The sequence below is a fragment of the Lithobates pipiens genome, unplaced genomic scaffold (assembly GCF_037356315.1).
Source record: "Lithobates pipiens isolate NorthernLeopardFrog02 unplaced genomic scaffold, aLitPip1_a1.2 Scaffold_13, whole genome shotgun sequence".
Taxonomy (NCBI): Eukaryota; Metazoa; Chordata; class Amphibia; order Anura; family Ranidae; genus Lithobates; species Lithobates pipiens.
Window position 1 is genome coordinate 397,023,850 of NW_027507718.1, and position 23,936 is coordinate 397,047,785.

The following is a 23,936-nucleotide window of genomic DNA, read 5'->3' on the forward strand; positions in this document are numbered from 1 at the left end:
ATTGAATTGTATTGTAACTGTACTGTCTGCCCTCACGTTGTAAAGCACTATATAAATCCTGTATAATAATAATGACAGATTTGTATTTCCACGCCTACATACTTGTATGTTATAAGTATAGGCAGTCCCCGGGTTACAAACAAGGTAGGTTCTGTAGGTTTGTTCTTAAGTTGAATTTGTATGTAAGTTGGAACAGGTACTTGACCACAAAAGTAAGCGTAGTATTGCACACATAACCCCCTATTTTTTTTTTTAAATAAGATGAAAAGATTGGGTGAAGGTCTTCTTTAGAATGAATCAGGTAACCACATCAATGGTAGTTTAAACAGTCATGCAATTGCTTCACCTTCTACATAAAGTAGCTGGTATTTGATAGATATTTGTGGTGCCCCACGGGCCTCTGCTCGGCAGTAAACCACTCCACTTTGGTTGACAGTGGGATGTTGGTACACAAAACCTTTTTTCACATCATAGGTAATCTCTGTGCCATCGGCCTTGATCTGCTCAGCTGGGAACTCCCTGTGTAGGGTTACTTTGGCAGACGCAGTGGTCACTCGGCATGGAATGATGGCTGGTTTATCTGGGTGCAGGTAGACAATCTCAAAGTAACTGGAAGATGGCACAAATAGTTCCCCTTTATCTGTGGAAAGAGAAATAACATTTGTTAAGAACATATAGATTTACGTCATCATTGGTAACTGAGTGCACTGTTCTGTATCAGGCTCTTTCAGTCTCATCTGTGGGATTGGCCTTACACAAGCTGAGTGTTATCAGCAAAGTGGCCAGAAAGTTGGAGGTCAAAAACCAAAATTTCGTGAGCCTGGGGATGTTAACATCTATTGGGGACATCAAAAATGACTCAGAAATAGGAGCCACTGTAAGGTGCCAAATTTGAAAGCAGTGGCATGGCCTTACTATGATCATGCCGCTGCTTTTAAAAACCACAAATATATAAGAAGGACATTAACCACTTCAGCTTTGGGAGATTTTACCCCCTTAATGCCCAGGCAATTTTTTACAATATGGCACTGTTACTTTAAATGACGATTGCGCGGTTCTGCAACAATTTACTCAAACAAAATTTATATCCTTTTTTCCCACAAATAGAGCTTTCTTTTGGTGGTATTTGATTACCTCTACGGTTTTTCTTTTTATGCTAGAAACCAAAGAAGACCTACAATTAAAAAAACAAAACAAAAAAAAACAATGTTTTTTACTCTCTGCTATAAAACACATCCAATAATTTTTTTTTAAAAAATCCAATTTTTTCATCAATTTAGGCCAATATGTATTCTGTTACATATTTTTGGTAAAAAAAAAAAACTATTAGCATATATTGATTGGTTTGCGCAAAAGTTATACAGCCTACAAACTATGGAATATATTTTTATGGAATTATTTATTTATTTTTACTAGTAATGGTGGGGATCAGCGAATTATAGTGGGATTGCGACATTGCGGCTGACAAATTGGACACCTAACTGACACTTTTTAGGGACCAGTCACACCAGTACAGCAATCGGTGTTAAAAAGCATGCACTGTCACTGTAATAATGACACTGGCAGGGAAGGGGCTAACATCAGGGGCGATCAAAGGGCTAAGTGTGTTCCTAGGGAGTGCTTGCAAACTGTGTGGGGGTTCTTTTATTATGGGAAGGCAGAGATTTGTGTTCCTGCTTTGCAGATACACAGGATCACTACCTTCGCTACTGACAGAACAGTGATCTACCTTGTTTACATAGGCAGACCGTCGTTCTGCTTCTCTCCCGAATGATTGGCGGATCCTGGCTGACATGCTGGGGAAGAAAAGTTCTTAGTCACATGACCTTTCAAAATCATGTAATTGTTGGTTGAACTGGATGAACTTTTTTCAACCAGATTGACTATGTAACTGGCCTTGCTAACAAAGAGTACTATGGCAGCCTTATGATAGAATACACTCTCTGGGAGAATGCAAGTTTCACACAGCACCCTGCGCTTTATGAATGGCACTATAAATGCAGGTTCAGTGGAGTGCGGTACCTGCTACATGGCTCTTGGGATATCTCTCATGTTTTCTGTTTTAGCAAAAACAATAAAAAATTGAGTAGCCCCTGAAAACTCATCACTTCAGGGAAGCCTATACAACCTCCACCTAAAAATGTACTTCAATTTTCCCCATCAGTTCATCCCTTACAGCTATTATTATTTGTACTACTTTCTCTTCCCTTTTAGACTATAAGCTCTCATGAGCAGGGCCCTCCTAATCCTCTTGTATTGAATTGTATTGTATCTGTCTCGTAACATCTCCCTTTATATTGTAACATGCTGCGCAAGTGGTAATCACACTATAAATTCTGTATTATAATAATAGTTATTTAAAAGCATAATTGCTTAAAAAAATGTAACGTGTGCATGCACGCATTTTAAATGGTACAGGCTGCAGATGGTACAGGTTCCTGATAAATGTGCATTAGAAATTGTAAATGGTATAATGAAACAAAAACTTTGCTGTTTGGGATCAAAAGAAATTGTAAGAATATTCACTAAACCTGAACCAAACCAGGGCTTGATTTAAACCATTCACCCCAGATCACTAATGTGGTGCCTTTCCTGCGGTTACAAATCTCTTTGGTTAAAGAGTACTCATAGATACTTCATCTAGTACATTTAGTAGCATTAGCAGTGTCACGACATAAAGTTACATATACAGTTTAATTGTAGCCTGAAGGTGTCCTTGTAGCCTAAAAATAACGATGACACGTTAAACTGTATGGTTATTACATTAAGGTCCTGAGGGAAATTTCCATTTTAGATGTTCCATATGGCATATCCTGTCTTTTGTACAGAGATAGATCACTGGTTTGGTCAGTTTTTTGAGAATGGTTTTTATTCTTTTATTCTAGTTCTATTATATATATATATATATATATATATATATATATATATATATATATATAAATATATATAATATCAGAAGCTGGGCTTCAATATGACTGGCACCTTTTGGAATATATTTGCAACTGAATTTAATTTTGAGATTTTAGCTGATGTTATCTTTTCCTGTCTTTCTTCTTTCAGTGATGTATGTACATGCACTGCACTCTGTCGATTGTACAGCTGATAAATTACTATTTTAGTTTAGTCCATGCATAAATGAAAGAATACCCATTTCCTGCAAAAGCCAGTATAATATACACAGCAGATAAGACATTAGCAGTTATTTTTTCCTTGTGACAATGATATACTGTATTTGCATCTATCTTAACCCTTGACTAACTCATTCCTGAACATAATATTACAGACAACCTTTACCATAAAGTAGAAGTAGACTCAACTCTAATAGCTCAATTTTGGTTGGTAGCTAACAGACTTAATCATCCACATAACTGATGTAAAGTTTGATAAGCATTGGACTAGGCATAGATTCTGTCATAGCATCTTTTGGTAGCTTCTGTACTTATTGGTTCCCCTTAATACAGGCAAAATATATATGAGATATTGGCCATTTGTCTCTCCTTGAAGGCCATTGAAGGCCTAAGCAGGGATGGGTTGAATGGACTGTTTGATATGCATCCGAACTCCCGAACACAACAAAAGTTTGGACCCAAATAACAGACCCCATTAAAGTCAAAGGGACCTTAACATCAAAAATAAAAAGTGCCCATTTTCAAGGCTTATATGCAAGTAATTGGCCATACAATGCTTATAGGCATCTGAGTCCTGCCCTGGGGGACATGTATCAATAAAAAAAAGTGAGAAAACTTCATTTTTAAATGAGCAGGGATTTTTAGATTTTTAAAGTGAAAGCCTAAACATGAACAAAATCCTTCCAATATAGTGCCTGGGGGGTCCCCTTAGTCTACCTGTAAAGTGGCAGATCTGTATCATGTTTAGAATCTGCTGCAGCAATAACTGCATTTATAAAGCCAAAAAAATGTAATTTTACCTGCAAGATGCCTTTATTTTGCTTAGCAACAGCTGGGGAGCCAGTGTGTATGATGAGGCCATAATATAGTGCACTGGGAACAAAATTAGAGATTTTTTTGGATACATTTTGGTGTCACTTTAACTTTGTATAGAAGTAACGGGTGCATAAAAATTGGTCTTTGGGTGTCCTGGTGCCTTCCCATGGTAACCCTATAGAGGTACTCTTGATAAAAGCAAGAATTGGCCTTGCTGTAAAAAATTGCAATGATATGCACTTGTCAAACAGGTGCAAAAAAATTGGTCTTTGGGTGTCGGTGGCCCCTTCCCACCCTAACCCTATAGTAACCCTATAGTAATCTTGATGAAAGCAAGAATTGGCCTTGCTGTAAAAAATTGCAATGCTATGCACCTGTCAAACAGGTGCTGAAAAATTGGTCTTTGGGTGTTAATTGTGCCCATGAAACCTATACCAAAAACATTCTTCCAGATGAAATGATTGAACACCCTCAAAGCTAGGCAGCCTCAAAGTCTTGCAGAGATTCCACATCCCAAAAAGACTTAATTAAGCGTTCTATGATCAGTAACAAAACCTCCTGCAGCACTGAATGCCAGTTCTGAAAGCATGCTGGATGCAGGGCAGCCCAACAACTCAATAGTATACTTGGCAAGTTCGGCCCAGTGGTCTATTCTCATGACCCAGTAAGTCACTGGATCGTCAGCTGGAAAGCTCTCCATCTCTGTTTTGGACCCCCAGGTAAACATCTACCATGTGATGCAGACGCTGCTGATGGGATGTGGAAGCTGAAAGCCCTTGGCAGAGAGGTTTAAAAAATTCCGAAATGCCTCACTTAGGTGGATGCCTTCTCCAACGCTCCTCTCTTGACCAACAGAAGACTCAAAAGGACATTTTCCACGACACTGTAACCTACTGGAGTCAGGAAAAACGTTTAATTAAATCCTCTTTAACGTGTCCTAAAGACATTTTATCTTCTGCACTCTCTATGGGGACAGAATGAGTTCTGAGACCTTCCCCTTATAACGGTGGTCAAGGAGGGTTGACAAGTAATCATCCTTCGTCTTCATGCCATGTATTCTTGGGTTCTTTCACAGGCTTTGAAGCAGGAGGTTGCCCATGTGCCTCAAATTTTCAGACTCCTCGGGTCACTCAGGATGACAGCATCTGGAACCTCCTCCTCCCAGCCAAGTACTACTCCCAAGGGTCCTGGGGTTGGAAAGCCATTTCTTACAGATTGATGCATGTCTTCCTCTTCTTTGAAGCCTGTAAAAGTGCCAGAATCCTTCTCCTCATCTTCCTCGCCTCTCTCCTCCTGTGTTCTGTGACATAGGAATGATGTTCTCTGGATAAAGTGGACCTTGGGAGGAAAGGAAGTCCTCCTCTTCCTCCTGCTGCTCTGCCTCTAGTGCCCTGTCCATAATGCCACGCAGAGTCTGCTCCAGCAGGAACAAAACAGCCATTGTGTCACTGATGCATGCACTGTCACGGCTCACCATCATTGTGGCCTCCTCAAATGATGACAAAACAGTGCATGCATCCTTAATGATCAGCCATTGGTGTGGGGGAAAAAAAGCAGAGGCGGCCTGAGCCTGTCATTGTGCCATATTCGCACAGGTACTCTGCTGCATGTATAGCCCCTGCAGCATTAACAAAGTCGAGTTCCACCTGGTAGGCATGCCACAAATCAGGCGGTTTACGGGCAGGGGGATTTCCTGCTGAATTTCAGCCAACTGAGCACTGGCTGTGTATGACCGCCTGAAATGGCTACAGACTCTTCTGGCCAGCTTTAGCACATCTTGCGACCCTGGGTATGTATTTAGGAAATGCTGCACCACCAAATTGAGGACATGTGCCAGGCATGACACATGTGTCAACTTTCCCTGTCTAAGGGTGGACAGGAGGTTTGAGCCATTATCAGACACCATTCCTGGCTCCAGCTGGCTTGGCGTGAACCACTTCTGTGCCTGTCCCTGCAGAGCTGCAAGATCCTCTGCTCCGGCGTTGTTCCTGTCCCCTGTGGTTCTTGGTCTGACTCTGGCAATAGCCCTTTGAATGCTGAGGGAATACCTGATGTTCATAGGACAATTCTGCAGATGAGGGCACGGAGGTGGCTGAGGAGGGGGTAGAGCTCATAGGTCTGGCATCATCAACACCAGCTGTATGAAGACATTGGGACACAACAAGTTGCAGCACCGAGACCTGTCCTGCATCCTTTCAAGTTGCAAGCAGCGTTACCCAGTGTGCTGTGAACAAAATATATTGTCCCTGTCCATGCTTGCTGTACCACATGTCAGCAGTAAGGTCGACTTTACGGCTGACTGCCTTGCCCAATGATGCCAGAACATTCTCTTCCACATGATGGTAGATAGATAGAATGACCTTATGTGAAAAGTAGTAGTGACTGGAAATCTGCCATTCTGGTACAGTGCAAATTCACAGAACGAGGCAGAATCCACCAGGCTTAAAGACCGAAGTTGGAGAGCCAACAGGTGCGCTTTCCAATGGGCTGAGTGGTTGGCTGTTAAATGCCTTGTTAAGCACGTGGTACCCAAATGGTTGGTGGTTTTGCCACGTTTGATGTGCCTGAGACACCATTTGCAGAAAAAGGCCCAGACAGCTGAGCTTTGGTGGGCTAACAGCTGCAGAATGTGATGGAATAGGATGGCTGCTCCATCCTATTCCTATTCCTTGGGGTTGTGCTGCCTCACCTTCAGTTTCCTCCTCCTCTGCTCTATCTGGCACCCAAGTCGCATCAGTGACCTCATCATCATCATCATTATCTCCTCCATCTTCATCATTACCACTGGAGACAACTTGGCAAAATGCTGCGACTTGGGGAACATGAATGCCAGTTTGTCTACCAGTCCTCCCTCTCTCTCGGCTCATGTTCCTGTCATCCTCAACCTCAGAACCAACATCTGAATCCAGTAATGGTTGGGCATCATCGAGGTGCAAGTGGCTGATGCTGTGGTCAAATAACTCAGCTGACTCCTCAATGGCTGATGTTGGGGCTATGGCAGGAATAAATGTGGACAAGGAGGCAAGTTTATACACTCTGGCAACTGCAGGGGACTGCACACTTGTATCTGCTTGCGTAACAGAGGATGAGGAGGATGGGGAAGGTTTAGTAAGCCAGTCCACCACCTCCTCTGCATGCTGTGACTGAGCATGGGCAAACTCACTAAACAGAGGAAATTATGCCCTGCCTGAGGACTGACCACCACGTCCACCTTTGCCTGTTGACACATTTGTTCTGGCCCCCTTACAGTGCCAAGGAAATATCTGCCTCTCCTTGTTGTCCTCCCAGATATTATTGGGAGGGAGGGGGCAATGCTTATAAGCAGATCTAAAGAAGAAATTGAAATCTGTACGTAGATGCAGTTTAATCAATGTAAAGAGGTGTTTGGTGCACTTTAATTTGAGTACTCACACTACACAGACACACTCCACGTGTACACTAGAATATACTGCAATATAATGCGCCAAATGTACAGTGACAGTACAGTAACAGTTACAGAACTATATGGCGTTAAACTGACAGTAACACACAAAAGTAAATGGTGTTAAACTGGCAGTAACACACACAGAACTATATGGCGTTAAACTGGCAGTAACACACACAGAACTATATGGCGTTTAACTGTCAGTAACCCCCACAGAACTATATGGTGTTACACTGGCAGTAACACACAGAACTATATGGTGTTATCCTGGCAGTATCACACACAAAACTATATGGTGTAAAACTAGCAGTACTGCACAAAAAACTACACGGCGTTAAACTGGCAGTAACGCACACAGAACTATATGGCGTTAAACTGGCAGTAACACAAACAAATTGATGGTGTTTAATCGTCACTACACTGACGCTATCTGAACTGTCCCTACTCTAGCCATACACTAATGTAAAGATTACTGGCACGGTCTCACTACACTACGCGGAAACTATATGAGCTGTCCCTACTCCACACTAATGTATGTATGAATGACACGGTCTCACTACACTACAGTGAAACTATCTGAGCTGTCCCCACTCTAGCTGCACACTATGCAAAGCTGAATGATGGTCCTCCTCACTACACTCACACTAACCCTTGACTGACAATATACTAATATTCTAATATTCTTATGAAACAAAACAGCACATTATAGCACACTAACTAATAGCACTAAACAGAGCCCTGTTCTATCTCTCTCCACGCCAAAAATCACACTGAAAATGTCTGCCATTGAAAGAATACTTTTATACTGTGGGGCTGGAATGAGCCAGGTTTGGATAAAGGCATGATGACCGTGTCCAATCATGACTCTGACAGTGCTCTTTGCCACAATTGGCTGAAGCTTTCACTGCTGCAGCCAATCAGGGCTTGCAATGCACTGTTCAGTGCCGCAATGCATTGTGGTCAGTTTGGGGGCCAAACAAACGGTAGAACAACCCGCTTATTCGGCTATTCGCCGAACATCTGAACAGCGAAAGTTCAGCCCGAACTCATGCTCGGGCCAAACCGTTCGCCCATCCCTAGGCCTAAGTCCTAGTTCCAAGAGTATTGGTTTACTGTGCGTGAGTTGTAGATCATAAATATCTAAGACCTGCTAGACTAAACATTCAGAAAAGCACCCTTCTTTTCTTATCTGATTGTTTGAAACCACCAACCAGTGGTCTTGGACATTGTATGTGATTTGTATCAGCAACAACAAGCTAAGCAATTGCTGCCCAAGTAAGATTAATTTATTTATTATAGGTACTTATATAGCACAGACAATAAAGCAGAGCTTTTACATATATTGTAAGATGCCCATACAGCTAGGAGAAATCCCTATGTTAGTAAAGGATATTGTTATATTTAGTCCAAACCATAAAACCCTCACTGCCCTTTGAGTTTATTGTAGAATATATACAGTATATACCTCAATACACCAGAATTGTGGAACGATACTTTCAAAAATGAATATGACTGTAGGTGTATTATATAAAAGATAAATTTCATAATTATGTAATTAATCTTCCCCTCTCAACATTAAAAACTTTGTGTCAGTATCATTTTCACTAGTCTCTACACACCACCTTGAATGGTGGGTACCCTAAACTAAAGGCCCCAATACGGAATTGCATTATGGCGTAATGTAGTTATGCAATTTTTAGAAATCAACAAGATGGGTCTGGAAAAGCACAGCAAGTATATTTGAATGCAGTATGTTTTTGTCTTGTCAAACTGGAGTATTTGCTTTGGAGCAGTAGTTTTATCATCAGAAATTCTAGCACAGGGAATTTTTTGCCACCAATAACTTTTAGTGTGTGTGTATTGAAGGATTAGTGTAGGTGCATCATGCAGCGTGCTTTCAGTTGCATTCAGCATGCATTTGAAATGCTACTTAACTTCTTTATGAGCAGCTTAGAGCTACTTTTGTCTTCATGTTGGTTTGTGTGAGAAGAAAAACATCTGACCCTAATAAATATTCATGTAAATCTGAAACATTAATTATCCCACCAAATAATTAAATAATCAGACACAAACATTAAGGTACTGACCCTTAACCTAACACTACAGTGTATTACAGTACAGTACAATATATATATATATATATATATATATATATATATATATATAATGGCGGTAAATAATGTTACTTCAATAGTATTGAGTATCCTTCAGTGATGTCAGAAGAAGACCTGGTTCACTGCTAACTTTAACTGAACTCACCACTAGTAATATGTAAGAATGCCATATCTGTTGTCTATGTTTACCTATGTGTCATTTTGTAAGACATAGAAATGTGACATGCAATAGGTAACCCTTTATACTTAGACTTAGACCTGTGAAAAAAATGTATGTAGAGCCAGTCTTGGATTCATCCTTCTTGCAGCCCAAGCTGTCACAGTGCTGAGCCCAGCAGGTGAACTCCCCAGTGTCCGCTGCAGAGGAGTTTATCAGAATCAGCTGTCCATATCTGTCAAGCTGTTTGATGCTGGAAAGACAACAAAGAACAGAGCACTGTTCAGCTGTGGGTGACATTCATTTCTGCCATAAAGGCCAACAGGCATTTTATAAACTCTGCTAAATCTAGCAATTAGAATAAAAAAATGAGCAGACAAAAAAACAAAAAATCAATAATAGAGACAATTATGGTGTTGGGGTTTCTGCCACCACTTGTAGACATAGATTATAGATAACCAGTTGAAAACAGACAGTTTGGGTCCCACTTTAGGACTTTTAATCAATGTTGCTTCATATACACTGCTGCAATACTGCTCCTAATTATATATATTTTTAATTATTTATGTTGTCACATAACATTCAGAAAATTACACAAAAATTTCCCATCTAGACATGGGAAGACAGGGGAGACGTACAAAGCTATAAAAACTTCAACTTGATGGAAGCCATATTTTCCTTAGATGTTCAAAGTGGTGAGGAATCTGGATGAAGTGGTAATGAACTAATATCAATCTCCGAATATCCGCTAGGCACAAAAGAGTGTGATTTTCTAGGTCCAGAAGTGTTTATAAGAATGATCATGGTTGACCAGGATACCTTGTACTGTGCTGCAACTGACAAGTGTGCAGCAGATGTGCAATGGTTAGCTGGTCATGCTATAGGCAGAGCGATGCCTGCTAACGGCAGTGCAATAGTTGTAACTGTGTGGTCAGTTTTCCTTTTATGGACAACCACCAGTTTAAAAGCATAAAGTTTGGCATACACAGACATTTTCTGCTTTCTGGTATCGGGAGTGTGCTTTTGTTTTGAGTATGATTGTTTAATTACCTTGAAGTGTACCTCCAGTCATTTTTTTTGTTTTGCATAGCGTATAAAAGGATTAACCTCCTGTAAATTTTTTACTGCTATCTTGGATTTTCTTAGAGAGACTTTTACTATCCCAGTGACAATGGTTTCCCCAGACAAGAAATTAGGGAAAATGTGAAACCACAACAAAAAGTGAAGTCATGCATTTTTTTGGGTGAATTTCCTGTGTCCTTGTAACACAAAAATGTTTTGACATTTGCATAGTTTGCAGACATAAAACATGTACAAACAAAGCATTGCACTTTTTTAATTTTCATTTTTTTGCACCTACAGGTTCATGTACAGTATATTATAACATAAACTGTATTTCCAGCCAACAACTTTTTTCTTAGTTTTCGACTGAGTGGGAAAAGGTTGGAACTTTTGTTGGCTTTCAACTACTATATGGGGTTCAGTTCCAATGACAAGGTTTTACCAGACGCAAAGTAATGGTAACTCTCCAACAGCAACACAGACAGAAATAAAACATTTTTTTTTCACCCTTAATAACATTTTTCCATTTTCTTCACTACAACAAACTTTGAAATCACCTTTAATAGAAGTGCATCGATATCTTCAAATTAAGACAAATGCATCGCATACTAGCACATTGTGTGAGACTTACCTTACAACAAAGCCTTCCAGAGGCATGCTTTAACCACTGAGGTTTTCCATCTTCAACGGTCTTCCTTCCAGGTTCGCAGCCTCTAGCTACATGAGTGGCCGGGCATGCGATGACGTCACTCCTAATGTTTTTGGCATGGGCTCTGAAGGTCCGGCACGGTATGCGCAGGTGATGCCACCAGCTGCATGCACTCTGAATATCTCCTAAACAGGAGTCTAGGAGGTATTCACTGTACCTACAGGTAAGCCTTGTTATAGGCTTTCCTGTATGTACAAGTAAAATAACTAGGTTTACTACCACGTTAAACATTTTTTGGAGCACAATATCAAGTTCCTGGATGGTCCGTTGCTTTTGTCCCGTTTTAATCATCAGTGCTGTAAGGACCTACATCCCCCAGAACTGATCTTGTTTATTTATGCTACTCACCCTACTCACGTCCTGACCCCTGACCTACACTCATCAGTGGGCAGCAGACCTTAGGGTGGTGTTTGGTGCTGATTGGTCCCGTATCTGGGACACAGTGAAATCTTGCTGGTAGTCTTGTGGAAGAAGCCAACTACAAGGTGCCTGTTAGAATTGCTAGATTTGTTGTCCAGCTACCTGTTTGAGGATGTGGACAATTGGGAACCTTTTGTTCACTGGTTCGGCAATTTTGTTCAGAAGTCTTTTCCATATGGATAGAATATTCCCCTCAAACCTGAATAAGCCCTTTTCTGTATAAAGACCCCTGATCTGTTCACAGTACAATTTAGGCTAATGATCCATATCCTCACTGCTGCTAAACAGAAACTTGGCAGAATGTAGAAAACCCCTACTCTTTCCATAGCCGAAACTAAATCTCGGATCACACAAATGATGATACATGAGAAAGTGGAGGCTAGGGTAACTGATACAATTCGAAAATACTCAGCTGTGTTGTACCCGAGGTTTACATATTTTCTTCAATCTAGAATGGACTACAGTCTGTTTGGCTTGCAGGTAGGGCTAGACTGCCTCTCTCCAGCTTTTTTCTTTTTTCCCTTACCTCTTCTTTTCTCTTAGGCCGCGTACACACGGGCGGACTGTTCGCCCAACTAAGTTCGTCAGACAATCCGACAAACAGTCCGTTCAAAATTTGCATGAACGGACTTGACCACACACGATGAGCAGACAGTCCGCTGAAAGCGTGCGCCATGACGTGAACGGCACGTACGACGGGACGAGAAATTCGACGTCCAATACACTGCAATGCAACCTTCGCCGTGTAAATCCTTTCTGAGCATGCGCCAAACTTAGTCTGTCGAACTAGCCTACACACGAGCGGACTGTCCGCTGAAACCAAGTTTGGACGGACTGTCTTACGGAAATTCCGTAAGACTTTGTTCGTCAGACTGTCCGCTGAAACAGTCCGCTGAAGCCCACACACGAGCGGATTGTCCGCTGAAACACTGTTCAGCGGACTAAGTTGGGCGAACAGTCCGCCCGTGTGTACGCGGCCTTAGACTGACTGTTCTTTTCCCCTTGCTCCATGCTGTAATCCCCACTGTTTGACTGCTACTTATATTAAAATCCTGTTTATCAAGCCATCATATATTTATAGTTTATTTATACTTCAATCTCGCTTTCGATAGTGAGACCCAATGCTGAATAACAATATCATAACCACATTGTGTTACCTTTGTTTCTTGCACAAATATTTCTGTGCTATATTCCTGACTATTCTAAGGCTTATTTGCATTCTGTGGTATGTTTACAGGAAAAGCAATAAAAAATGTATTGAAACATTTTTTTTAGTAGAGCAGGGGAAGGGTAGAGTCCCACAAGATTTTATTTTTTGTCTGCCTTTCTATTGCAAAATTTCCCTTTATGGTAAAACCGGTCACTGGGACAGAAAGTGGGGGAAATTTCTCAAAGCAAGCCTCATACAGCAGTAAAAAGCAGAGATTAGGGAGTAGCTAATCTCCCTGAGTTCAGCTCACAAACAGTTTTGGGAATGTTGGTTGAAGTTCACAACTTTTGCAGCGAAACCCATTGTGGCAAATCTTGTTATCCAGTTTGGCTGTTAGTAGGGCTAAAAGAGGTGTTAGGACCCTTTCACACCAGAGGACCATTCTGGTCCGCCTGCCTGATTTTCAGGCAGACCTGATCGGATCACCCATTGTTCTCTATGGAGCTGCGCCATCAGACGCCAGCATCCAATCCAATCCGCTAAAAACAGACAGATGGGGATCTGTTACCCATCTAAATTATCTCACAAAAGTGAGTACACTCCTCACATTTTTGTAAATATTTTATATCTTTTCATGTGACAACACTGAGGAAATTACACTTTGCTACAATGTAAAGTAGTGAGTGAACAGCTTGTATAACAGTTTAAATGCTGTCACCTCAAAATAATTCAACACACAGCCATTAATGTCTAAACCGCTGCCAACAAAAGTGTGTACACTCCCTAGTGAAAATGTCCAAATTGGGCCCATGTGTCAATATTTTGTGTGGCCACTATTGTTTTCCAGCACTGCCCTGACCTTCTTGGGCATGAGTTCACCAGAGCTTCACAGGTTGCCACTGGAGTCCTCGTCCACTCCTCCATGATGACATAAAGGAGCTGGTGGATGTTAGAGACCTTGCGCTCCTCCACCTTCCGTTTTGAGTATGCCTCACAGATGCTCAATAGGGTGTAGGTCTGGAGACATGCTTAGCCAGTTCATCATCTTTACCCTCAGCTTGTTTAGCAAGGCAGTGGAGGTGTGTTTGGGGTCATTATCATGTTGGAATACTGCCCTGTGGCTCAGTCCTTGAAGGGAGGGGATCATGCTCTGCTTCAGTATGTCACAGTAAATGTTGGCATTCATGGTTCCTTTAATGAACTGTAGCTCCCCAGTGATGGCAGCACTCATGAAGCCTCAGACCATGACACTCCCACCATCATGCTTGACCGTAGGCAAGACGCACTTGCCTTTGTACTCCTCACCTGGTTGCTGCCACACACGCTTGACACCATCTGAACCAAATAAGTGTATCTTGGTCTCATCATCAGACCACAGGACCAGTAATCCATGTCCTTATGCCGCGTACACACGAGCGGACTGTATGGCGTACTTAGTCCGTCGAAACACATTTCAGTGGACAATCTGCTCGTGTGTGGGCTTCAGCGGACTTTTTCAGCGTGCAGTCCGGCGTACTAAGTATTTCGGTTTTTTCGAAATTCTGTCCGTCGTACTTTGGTTTCAGCGGACAGTACGGTCGTCAGTATGCTAGTTCGACGGACTAAGAATGGCGCATGCCCAGAAAGGATTTACACGGCGGAAGGGTGCTTTGCTGTGTCTTGGACTTCCTATTTCTAGTCCCGTCGTACGTGCTGTACACGTCATCGCGCAAGCTTTCGAAGGACTGTTTGTGCATCCGTGTGTGGTCAAGTCCGTTCAGTGGAAAGTACGACGGACTGTCCGTCGGATTGTATGACGAACTAAGTATGCCATACAGTCCGCTTGTGTGTACGCGGCATTAGTCTGCTTGTCTTCAGCAAACTGTTTGCAGCCTTTCTTGTGCATCATATTTTTATTTATTTTTTTACTTTATATCTTTTTTGATTTCTTTTCAAATTTTACAACACAATCATAAACCTCTTGCATTTAAAATTAGAAAAGAGAAAATATAAAACGAACAGTCTGATCCCCCCCCTACATAACAACTAAATTTATATAGAATATTCTTTTCCCTTACTCACACCTACCCCACCACTCTCTCATACCATTCCTCCATACTTCCAATAACACTAACACCCACCACTCCATTCATCACACAGCAGGTTTTTTTATCCTTATTCCCACCATCTTATATATCAAACCTTACATTTATTTATGCCTCCCCCTTGCTATTCCTCATCTTCCAAATGTTAGCACATTTTTTGAAAGCTCCTTGTTTAATATATGACATCCTCTCCTTGAGAATCACCATTTCCATACTCTATACCAAATCCTTACTAGATGGAGGGGTAGGGGACTGCCACCTCTGGGCAATAAGTTTCCTTGCCTGAAAGAGGCATCTCAGGATTGCTAATTGGATATAATTTGGTCTACCTACTCCCTCTATCCATCCCAGGACACAAAGAGTAGGGTCCATATCAATGTGCACTTCAAACACCTGGGCAATAAAATCCACCACCTCCCTCCAATATCGATAAAGTTTTGGACATCTCCAAAACATATGGATAAGGTCTCCCCCTGACCTACCACATCTAGGGCAGGTATCATCTTGTCTTCGGCCAAACCAAAAAAGCTTTTGTGGCGTGTAGTAAGCCCTGTAGAGTAAAAATAAATGTGACATCTTCTGGGGTGGGGACAGCGATACCCATGGGGCAAGTTCCAAAATCCTTACCCATTGTAGTTCCGATATAGATCCCACATCGTTTTCCCATTTCTTCCTATAGGGCCTAGCTTGTAACCCTTCCCGAGACTCTTTATGTATGCTTAGATATATTTTGGCTATTAAGCCTTTCCGTGACTTGGCCTTAATGATATTCTGTAGTACCGGAATACCACACCATTCTATTGACCTCCCTTTAAGCTGTTCTGTCAAAGCATGTCTTACCTGTAGATATCTAAAGAAAGATTTATTAGGGATTGAAAACTGATCCCTTAGTTCCTGAAAGGATTTTAGTGTTCCATCTTGAAAGACCTGGGAGATAAACTTTAACCCTCGTCTTTCCCACTCTCTAATTATCCCCAATTTCTGCACCTCACCCAACTTCCTATTTTCCCATAGAGGGGAATATTATGTAAAACCCCTATGCCCCATAATTTTTTTGCGGCATCCCACACTCTTGACATTTAGTCAAGAGTGGGCAACCCCCGCAAGAAGGTCCCTGCCTCCAGGGCCTCCACCAATGAACTCTGCAGCAAATTACATAACAGAATCTTCCTCTCTCGACCTTCTCCTTCAGCTTCACAACCACCCATATTTTGTAGCTGCGCTGCCAAGAAATAGCTGTAAGGGTGTGGGAGGGCAACTCCTTCCTCTTTATTTGGTAGTTGAAGGGTGTTAAGGCTAATTCATGATGTACCTCCTTTCCAAACGAATTCTCTAAATATTGCATCATCTTTAGAACAGGCTTCCTTCTGGGATGACAGCCGTGCATACCAATTTGATGCAGTGTGCGGCATATGGTCTGCACTGGCAGACCAAAGACAACCTCTGGATATGTCGCTGAGCACGTGCACTCAACTTCTTTTGTCGACCATGGCAAGGCCTGTTCTGAGTGGAACCTGTCCTTTTAAACTGCTGTATGGTCTTGGCCACCGTGTTGCAGCTCAGTTTCAGGGTCTTGGCAATCTTCTTAAAGCCTATGCTATCTTTATGTAGATCAATAATTCTTTTTTTCAGATACTCAGAGAGTTCTTTGCCATGAGGTGCCATGTTGAACTTCCAGTGACCAGTATGAGAGAGTGAGAACGATAACACCAAATTTAACACACCTACTCCCCATTCACACCTGAGACCTTGTAACACTAACGAGTCGCATGACACCAGGGAGGAAAAATGGGCAATTGGGCCTAATTTGGAAATTTTCACTTAGGGGTGTACTCACTTTTGTTGCCAGCGGTTAGACATTAATGACTGTGTGTTGAGCTATTTTGAGGGGACAGCAAATTTAACATTTACACTGTTATACAAGCTGTACACTCACTAATTTACATTGTAGCAAAGTGTTATTTCTTCAGTGTTGTCCCATGAAAAGATATAATAAAATATTGACAAAAATGTGAGGGGTGTACTCACTTTTGTGAGATACTGTATCTGACGGATCAGATGACAATTGGATGGAAATGGACAGGTGGTCTGTTTCCATCCAACCATCCCATAGAGAACAGTGGGCTGTGTCTGTGTCCTTGCATAGCGGAGTGTATATGGACCTGTCATCCGCCTGCTCTGCAGAGAGATCCCCTGCTGAGCAAGCAGATCCGCTTGGAAGGATTCCGATCCGTCTGAAAGGGGCTCTTATTGTGAAATAAACATGTAATAAGCCAGGTACTGTCATGGTAAACATGTACTATGGTAGTATCAAAATAAATTATTAAAGAAATAATAAACTATTATTATTACACAGGATTTATATAGTATCAACAGTTTGCCCCTATGCTTTATATTATAAAGGGAAGACAGCACAGTTAAAATAAAATTCAATATAGGATATAAAAAATGAATAAAACATTTTCTCTTTCTACACAGAATTGTCAGCTTTCGCTAACAGTGCCAACACACATTGACAATATGGCTGTTGTGAACCAAAACCTTTTATAGGAAGACTGGGTAACTTATTCCTTCAAATTATTGGTTGTTTAGGACTTATAGACCAGGGGTAAAGGCTTGGGCTAAATTATTGGTTGTCCCTTACATCTGCTGCGAGCCAGCAAACTGTTCGTCAAAAAGTTTGCCAAATTGCGAAATTTGCAAATCCTGGGTATTCAATGTAAACCCATAGTAGCGGTAACCGTAAACCATATCCATATCCAAAGCAAATAAAAAAAAATAACTTGACATATACCGTGAAGAACATTTAAAGTGGTTTCTTTGAATGCACACACAGTAAAACAGTAAATACAAAGCTAATTAAGCTAAAAGAACAAAAGTCATGTAACTGTTTTCTTATAAAACCAATGTGTGAGCAGTTGCTTAATTCAAAAACTATTTTATTTCAGGCTTATTGAGTATCTTGAAACCCCACAGATAAAGTTATTAGCAAAATGATCCCATTAATATATATGCGTAGAAAATTAGTGGAAGAGTAGAACACGTGATACATATTTATCTGTGTAACAACACCGTCTAAATTCAGTTGATATTACCCCAAAGATTAGCACAAGATCCCTCTGGTCTAATTAAAATAGACATTTAGATGTATGACTCTCATATCAATTCAGCTAAAAAAAGTTCAATTAAACATGAAAGAATTCTATGTGGGGTCTTTTACTTTGGGCAATCTAAACATAAATTAATAAAATCACCAGTGCCCAAACTGCACATGAATGTTTTAGCTCTGCTATTAAAATACAATTTTTTATGTATAATATAACCAATATATAATATTACAAATAACACTATTACACAGTTTAAAAGTGTTTTGTATCTATAAAATGTAAATGATAAAACAGCCATATAAATAATAGATATAACATGGCTAGTTTACTAAAATATTATAAATCCACATCATGCAGGGCCCCTGGCAGCCGCTGTGTCTCTGCTCATACCAGCTGCTAAATACAACTCATATATACTCTCACTTTATCTGAATGGCACACAAATATCAGCAGTAACAGCACAGGTCTTTGTTTTTTAACAAATCCCTTCTATTAACATTTCTGATGTTAGAATGCAAACAACACAGTATATAAAAATACAATTCATCTCAACAAGGTGGAGCCTACTAGCCTTGCAGCCTTTTTCAAGGAAGACATGGAACATTCTCTCCAGTTATTTTTGGTAAGGTAGTAACTAAGAAACATTTTTAGCCTATTGGTACTCTCAAATAGAGTTGGGCCGAGCACCCCCCTGGTTCGGTTCATGCCAGAACTCTCGAATATCACATAAGTTCGGACGCAAACCCTATTAAAGTCTATGGGACCCAAACTTGAAAAATCAAAAGTGCCCATTTTGTTGGCTTATATGCAAGTTATTGGTCATAAAAACGGGTATGGGGGTCCAGGTACTGGTCTGGGGGACATGTATCAATGTAAAATAATTTTTTTTAAAAGGTTGTTTTTACAGGGGCAGTGATTTTAATGGTGGTTAAAGTGATACAAATACAAATGTTTCATACAAATACAAACATTTAAATATATTCCCTGGGGGGTTCCTTTCGTCTGCCTTTAAAGTGGAGCATCTGTACCATGTATAGAACCTATTTTACAATCTTTCTTTTATTTTTAGCACATATGGTCACTGTTGACCATTATTAATATTTGGAATTTCCTTTCTTGGAAACCATCTTTGTCCAGTCCTGGTCTGCCTTAACCACCTCTGCTCCCACCAGTGATACCCATATGGGGTTATTCTGATTCATTTTGGCACATTGCTACTGCATAGATACAGATAATGTAAGTACTTTTGAGAGTGGTTTTGGGGGGTTTATCCTAGCCAATATTACTTCTAATTACTTTATTTTAATCTCTGCTTTCCGTGACAGGGTCAGACCTTACAGATATTCTTATTATTATACTACAGCATTCAGTTTTCCACATGCATGCTCCTGAAGAGTGGATGAATCCACGAAATGCATAGAGCTACTATATACCATGTTTTATGCCAACTATATGTTTTACTTACTTAATGATCACTTGTAAGGCCGCGTACACACGGGCGGACTGTTCGCCCAACTTTGTCCGTCCAACAGTTTCGGCAAACAGTCCGCTCAAAATTAGCATGGACGGACATGGCCACACACGACGAACGAACAGTTTGCTGAAACCGCGCGCGATGACGTGAACGGCACGTACGACGGGACGAAAAATACGACGTCCTATACACTGCATTATAGCTTTCGGCGTGAAAATCCTTTCTGAGCATGCGCGCAACTTTGTTTGACGAACAAGCCTACACATGAGCGGACTGTTCGCTGAAACAAGGTTTCAGCGGACAGTTTTTCGGAAATTCCGAAAAACCTTGTCCGTCCAACTGTCCGCTGAAACTGTCCGCTGAAAGCCCACACACGAGCGGACTGTCCGCCCAAACACTGTTCAGCGGACAAAGTTGGGCGAACAGTCCGCCCGTGTGTACGCGGCCTTATATGTGATTTGTATTTTTAGTGGTCAATTGTTATTGCTGTATGTTTATCCATTGAATGGAATATATTGGTCTTCTTGGTGTACTCATGATTACCCTCATGCAACTTACCATTGAGTTTCCAATAAATTTAAATGTTTTACACCTGCCTGCTTCATTTAAAGTCCCAACCCCCAGTCATCCTGATTGCTTTATTCAAATAGGGATGGAGGCAACTGACCTTACCCGGTCACCGCCTCACTTAAAGTCCCAATGTTCTCTTTTTCTTCTAAATGTATAGAACCTGCCACAGCAAAACTGACATTTATAAAGAAAAAAAAAGACATTTAAATTTCCAGCAATACAATACCATTGCCGGCAATACAAACATGTTTAAAAAAAAAAGGCGTGGGGGTCCCCCTCCAATCCATACCAGACCCTTTGGGTTTGGTATGGATTTTAAGGGGAACCCCATGCCAAAATTAAAAAAAAATGGGTGTCCCCCCAAAATACTTACCAGACCCTTATTCGAGCATGCAGCCCAGCAGGTCAGGAAAGAGGGGGATGAGCGAGCGCCCCCACTCCTGAGCCATACCAGGTCACATGCTATCAACATGGGGGAGGTGCTTTGTTGATGGGTACAAGGACCCTGGTCAGCTGATCAGCAGCTACACCGGACTAGTGAGAACCCAGCCTATATCAATGACCATGAATTTATTTTGCTAATCATCAAGACATGGATTTGAAACTGATAGGACATATGTTGATAAGGTAATAATGACATTATACAATTACTTTATACAGCATACCTTAATGCAGTGAGAAATGTAGAAGATCCCTTATTAAGGAAGAGAGTCATAGCATTTGAGTTGAGCAGTACAAAGTATGAGTAAATTTTTTTAGTAATATTTTCGTTTTGTTAACTTGGCCCTTGGGGGACCTGGTGGAAGGCCTTCACCTATTATATAGTTAACAATGATGTATCTCTGCTAGACTTTTCAAAGAACTAAATAGTGCCCAGTAGAGCATCTGTCAACTATGGTCCCAAGAGTGTGCTGAAGCATTTGAGTTGGCATTTCCCCATAAACAAAGATATTATTTTTACATGGACTGTAAATGCTGACCATAGAAAGCAGTACAGTAATACAAAAGGCCACTGTAAAAATATACTGTTAAGCAAAAAGGTAGTTACAAAGTAAAAACTTTATTATTTGCTCTTCCCTAATGACAAAGCATTTATTGTGCATTAGGAAACACTGTATATAGTTAACATAGGTAATAGAACCATTTACTGGATACAAGCATTATGTAATGAGGATGTAATGTTGAAGACATCACTTCCTGCCAGCACACATAAATTCCACACAGGTTATACATACTCTGACATGTTCAGAAATGTCATTCTGTTTCTTTGACTGTGGAAGGAGGATTTTAGGTTACATTTACCTTCAAAAGGAAATTATTATAATTGTCACAGTTTAAAACATTATAAGCGGCAATAAATGCTATTTATGTTTTATTGAATGACGACAAATCTAACACTGTATATTTGCGGTGTACACATAAAATGAATCATATTATACAAACTTAAAACCTAAAAATCATAAACTCTGCAAAACTTTATCACAGTTTCCTTTTGATGATTATACTTTTCCTTTTAATATTTATATAGTGTTCTAGTTTAATGCCCAACCCCATTTTTTTTTTATTTAAAAAGGAAAGAGTGAAGTATGTGAAATGAAGACTGAAAGAGGACAAGAAAAATAAATAGGAGAAGTTGTTGCCATTCTTGCGCTACTAAATATTTTTTAAATGTTGTTCTGATATTGTCTGTATCCCTGTTGGTGGGATTTCTTTTAATTGCTCTCCGGACAAGAAGTGGGATGAAATCTCTTCAAATCTTAGAAAACTTAGAAAATTGAAATACATGTTTGGCCATACCCTAATGGCAGTGAAATGATACACATCAATGCTTCCACTCCAAGGTCTGACACAGTGAGCAGTAGAACTCACCTCTGCCACAAGCGTAACCCACTTCTTCTTAGCATCCCACTGACGAAGAAATGGGCTAACTAAACTTCTGCTGACACTTATCTGGTTGCAGTACAAACCAGCTCAATATAGCAGTATTTACCAGCTTAAGCCCACAGTACAGCCAAATAGCCCCACACATTGCACAGAATGGCCAAAGATTCTGGTTTGTTAGTAGGCCTTTGCTCAGATACAGATGCTGGATGTAAGTAAAAAGAGGGAAGAAATATAGTAGATTACCAGGACTGCCACACAAGGCAAGATCTTGCAATTCAGTGAAGGAAAAAATATAACAAGATGAATTAGCTTGTATTTTGTTTGTGTACTAAATGCTACTGGTGGCAATCCCTATAGCTTTCTCAGGTCCCAAAATTCAAAATTCATTGGTCCTATAAAAAACCCTAGTCCAATTTCAATTACTAATGGACTCATGTTTTATTGTTGTTGGAAAATACTATGAGGCCTCATTATTATGCAGAAAACTAGACTGGGTTAACTAGGGGTTCCAGAAACAATGGTTGGATGAGAAACACTCTACTTTGCATTCACGGGTCACACTGAAACCTGGCCACCACTATAACTGCCACCACTGTAACAACACTCAAGATATGGGACTTGGTGTGGACAAGACCTCATCAGCAGTAAAATTCCCGCACAGCAACCCTCAATTTCCTCAGTGCCTAGATGATAGAACTTTTAGCACTGGACTTTGTATGGCATCCTATGACTACATTGCGTATTTAAGGATGAAAATGCTTTAACCTGTTTGAAATGATAAATCACTGGGGGACACACGCTCTTCTACATGTCTAGAGTTGGCTCCAACATTGTACCTTTTTCTTAAAACCTTCCACAGCCAGTGTTAAATTTAGGTTCTCTCCACCCACTGGAAAAGTCACAGCATTTTATTTATTTTTTAAGTTTTTTTCGGACCTGCCTTTATCCACAGTGCTCAAAAAGTTCAAAGAGCTAGCAAACTCCATGAACTGAACCTATCTTTCCTCCATTATGGGATTTTCAAATACTCAAAGCAACAAAACATGATAGAGGTCGTAACCATTATCCACTCTATTTAGAGCAAAGTACAGTGATTTTTTTTTTTTTTTTTTTTCTGCAGTTTGGACTTTTATTAGGGCGCTCAATCCCCCTTATCCTTACTTCAGGAGAACCAGTATTTAGTTGCCCATACACATGCTAGATATCAGCAAAGGTAGGTTTGCCTCTTTGTGGATTATCACTATAGGCATACCCCACTTTTAAGTACACAATGGGGTTTATTTACTAAAGCTGCAAAATCAGGCTCACTTCTGCATAGAAACCAATAAGCTTCTAACCCCAGATTGTTCAATTAAGCTATGGTAATAAAACCTGGAAGCTGATTGGTTTCTATGCAGAAGTTAGCCTGATTTTGCACTTTTCAGGTTTAGTAAATAAACCCCATTGTGTACTTAAAAGTGGGGTATGCCTGTATATGTGGATGGGTTGTCACCATCATTTTCAGACTGCTATGCCCTCAGATACTGTTTGGGAACAAGGAAAAGCCCAAATACATGGAGAGATTATCTGCCTTTGTATACCGTTATACTATTTTCACTTGGCCTTCTGCATAGCAGCGTAACACACTTACTGTAGCTATACCTTAGTTTGAATCTGAAGAAGGTTGTGCAATCTAATTTCTGTGCACTGCCATATCTACAGTAGTCTTCCCACAGACAAGGTACCTGAGCATGTTTGGTGGCTGGTCTCCTAAGCCAAGGTCATTTTCCCCATTCCATCTACTCCATAGAAGAGAGAAGGATCACAACTTATTCATGGGAAGAACAAGATGCCAATC

General features: G+C 40.7%; 1 protein-coding gene across 1 annotated transcript in view; it reads right to left on the reverse strand.

Moving 5' to 3' along the window:
• PDGFRL (platelet derived growth factor receptor like) overlaps positions 1 to 23,936 on the reverse strand; it is a 171,372-nt gene that overhangs the window by 35,528 nt on the left and 111,908 nt on the right. Inside the window, exons 3-4 of the mRNA XM_077477398.1 lie at positions 9,741 to 9,892; positions 347 to 640 (exon numbers count right to left, since the gene is read on the reverse strand). Coding sequence (XP_077333524.1) covers positions 347 to 640; positions 9,741 to 9,892 — 446 coding nt within the window. The remainder of the gene's footprint in view (positions 1 to 346; positions 641 to 9,740; positions 9,893 to 23,936) is intronic.